This window comes from Gloeophyllum trabeum, assembly GCF_000344685.1.
Source record: "Gloeophyllum trabeum ATCC 11539 unplaced genomic scaffold GLOTRscaffold_00012, whole genome shotgun sequence".
NCBI lineage: Eukaryota > Fungi > Basidiomycota > Agaricomycetes > Gloeophyllales > Gloeophyllaceae > Gloeophyllum > Gloeophyllum trabeum.
The window spans coordinates 694,101-697,134 of record NW_006920421.1 but is presented as its reverse complement, the minus strand read 5'-3'; the positions used below and the strand labels follow the sequence as shown (position 1 = coordinate 697,134).

At 52.7% G+C, this 3,034-nt stretch overlaps 2 protein-coding genes across 2 annotated transcripts in view; one reads left to right on the top strand and one right to left on the bottom strand.

Annotated features, from left to right (window-relative positions):
* GLOTRDRAFT_46665 (uncharacterized protein) overlaps positions 1-295 on the top strand; it is a gene marked incomplete at both ends in the record, with an annotated part of 910 nt that extends 615 nt beyond the window's left edge. Inside the window, one exon of the mRNA XM_007870506.1 lies at positions 132-295. Coding sequence (XP_007868697.1) covers positions 132-295 — 164 coding nt within the window. The remainder of the gene's footprint in view (positions 1-131) is intronic.
* A 1,867-nt stretch (positions 296-2,162) lies between these two features.
* GLOTRDRAFT_131839 (uncharacterized protein) lies at positions 2,163-2,799 on the bottom strand (the record flags this gene model as incomplete). The annotated part of the gene is made up of 3 exons (XM_007870707.1): positions 2,163-2,232; positions 2,284-2,575; positions 2,622-2,799. The coding sequence occupies 3 exons, from the start codon at positions 2,797-2,799 to the stop codon at positions 2,163-2,165; spliced, it is 540 nt and encodes a 179-aa protein (XP_007868898.1).
* Between the last annotated feature and the right edge of the window lie 235 nt (positions 2,800-3,034).

The window sequence follows — 3,034 nt, the reverse complement described above, 5'->3', positions numbered from 1 at the left end:
GCTCGCTGCCTTGGCTTCAATCCCCTCCACCATTGCCGGGCCCATCGCCTACGGCATCTGTCAGACCGGTCCGTATGCTCTCTCACCGTGTATTCCTGGATGACAAACGGCTCGGGTGCCTACGCATGCAGGATGCAACGCCCTCGCTGTCGCCTGCTACGCCGGTGCCGGATTCACATTCGGGACCGTCGTAGCAGCCCCCGCGGGCCCCGCTGCAGTCCTTGCTTGTAACGCAGCTCTGGGAACTTGTTCAGCGGCTTGTGCCACGACTGCGCTTATCGCGCCCATTCCGTGAGGTAGGTGCTATGACCTGGCCCTTGGTCGATCTCTCACGTGCACCGAAGGTGGCTCGACATTGCAAGCGCCCTCTGACTGGGCTCGGCTGCCTTAATCTTGGACTCGTAGTATGCGCTGTACAGCTTTTGCCAAGTTTTCGAGTGTATCGCTCTCCATCATATGCATCCTTATTTTATGTCGTCGCCGTGCATGCAAGGGTTCCCACCACCTACGCATCTGCCGTGCCACATGTGTGCCAGAGGGCTGGTGTGAGCCATGACGAATCTCACATCCGGCCAATGCGAAATGTATTTCTTCCTCCCGAGTTCTCTTTATCGAGTAAAGCCTTACGGTATTGGGAACCATGCAAGTTCAAGACATGCATATGGCCGTCACTGTCTAGATTCTTTACATCCTCCCTTATCGCCCCGTTCTTCCGCATTTTCTGACACAATGAGAACTCAAAGATATGGTTTTGATACACTTCATATCTGGGAACGTCGTGGGAACGGATTGTCTTCTGGCACTTCAACTCGATGTCCCGGCTTTGGAGTCCAGGATCTTTCCCTCGCCACATTCACTGATATCCTCCCCTTTCCTATAGCGAGAATGCCGCTGCGCATGGAACTGATAGATTTGGGTAGCTGTGATGTGGCTTATCATTTCCGGGTGCGTGCTGTCTGATAATCGACAGCTCACGTAACCCTCGCATTTCAATACAGTGAGCCACAACACGATGCATGCATGATCAGCCCTGGTTCTTTGGCCCGAGTTCTCGGCAGTGGGTATCGTATATACTTGGTAGGGAACCCGTTTGGACCACGCCATGCATAGCCGGGAGGCTAAGTAAGTATACTCCAGGAATGGGACACTCATGGATGCTAAACGTCTCTTATAGGTCTTCTTACCGCATTCATCACCGTGAAGGCATCTTTTTGTATTTCCGCGCTTCGGTTCTTTGACCCAGGACACCTTCCTGTTGCTATTGTGAAGTGATGCTGTGGACGGCGTGGTGCCAGGTCTGTATAAACCGAGCGGTCGCTTTCCCTTCCCCTCTCTCTCACCTTTCCCACTTCCCCAAGATCAACTCCAGTTCGAGACCATGCGCATCTACTTCCTCGGTCTAGTAACGCTCGCCGCCATCATCATGATGGTTTTTATCCCTTCCACTGTAGCAGGGTCCTTCGAACACGCTCTGTGCCAGACTGGTGCGTACGCTTCCTTTCAACCCCTTCCTGCCTACTAGTATATAACAAGCCACCCGGGTGGCCTGCTCCGGGCAAGATGCAACCGCGTCGTTATCGCTTGCTACACCGGTGCCGGATTTGTGTTTGGGACCGTAGTAACGAACGCTGCGACCCCCGCTGCAGTCCTCGCCTGCAACGCCGCTCAGGGATTTTCGCACAGAATTTATGCCGCTATAGCGCGCTAACGAGCGCATCCCTTCGGGTGTGTGCATTATTACCTCTCGCTTTATGCTGCAAATTATGCATCTCACTTTGGCAAGCGTAAAGTAGGAGTTTTCACATCAAGAGCAGTCCGAATTTATTCATGCTCCTGTAGTATGTTATGTACAGCGTTCTCAGAATCTTCGAATATAACATTCGCCGGTAGATGCAACAGTATGGATGGCACCCATCCTCAATTTATCCGCGATCATTCAGGCTGGCATCGAGCTACCGTCGTCTACGCAATACTGGGACGACTGTGAACTCGGATTGCTCAAGCATAGCGGGCATATATGTACATGTATGGCTACAGCATATGATACAATGTCCGTGATAACAATGTCCGTGATACACCGACCATATATCCTTGCATATCGCATGTAATAAATAGTCCCTGCAAACCCAGCTGAGGAAATAGTCCCGTGCTTCACAAGTACGTTAAGTGTGTCGCCTTCTCAGAATCTTGCGTTTCGGAGGCGCAGTTTTGTGAGGACAGATAAGGTTCCACCTGGGAGATGGTTAGTGAGACTTCCCGGCGGCGAATACACCACCCGCATACCTTATCACCATATCACCGTAACCAACGACACGCCCACCCTTCCGCACGGGCATTCCCGCGCCCTTGATATGATAGTCTTCCGCAGCCTTCGAAGACGACAAAGGCACCGGGACGAGGTACATGTGACCGTCCATCCCTTCCACATACACGACGTCATCCTGCTCGAAATAGCAGGACGACTCCCGGCACGGTAGCTCTAGGGTTAGGGCTATGTTGTCCGTGCAGGCTTGGGCAAGCTGTGGAGTCTGAGCGGGCGCTGGGGCTGCCTGGCACGCCGGAGGGAGGATGACTGCTGGGGATAGTAGTATCAGCGCCGAGCAGAGAGTTATAATCAGTACCAACTACTGACCGATCGGGATCTGGTTTAGGTTTTTCCACGGGCACGGTGAAGGGTGGTTTAGGCTTCATATGAGGAGAACCCTTGGACCCTTCGGAGGCTTGGGATTTCGTCTTTGGGGAAAATGCAGCTTCACAAGGGCCATTTCCTTGCTCAGTGAAGGTTGCTTTGGTCCCCATAGGAGGGGATCCTTTCTGACCTTTGGACGCTTCGGATTTCGGTTCAGGTGAAGGCGCGGTTTCACCGGCCGGTTTCCCTTGCTCATCGCTAAAGTGTACATGTCTGGCTCGCAGAGCCTGTTTTCTCAGAGTCCGATACGCCTCATACACCTGTAAGTAGATTGAAACTATAGCCGATACTCGACCTTCAACCTGAACTGAGATCGTACCTCCACGAATTTTCATTTGCCGACTC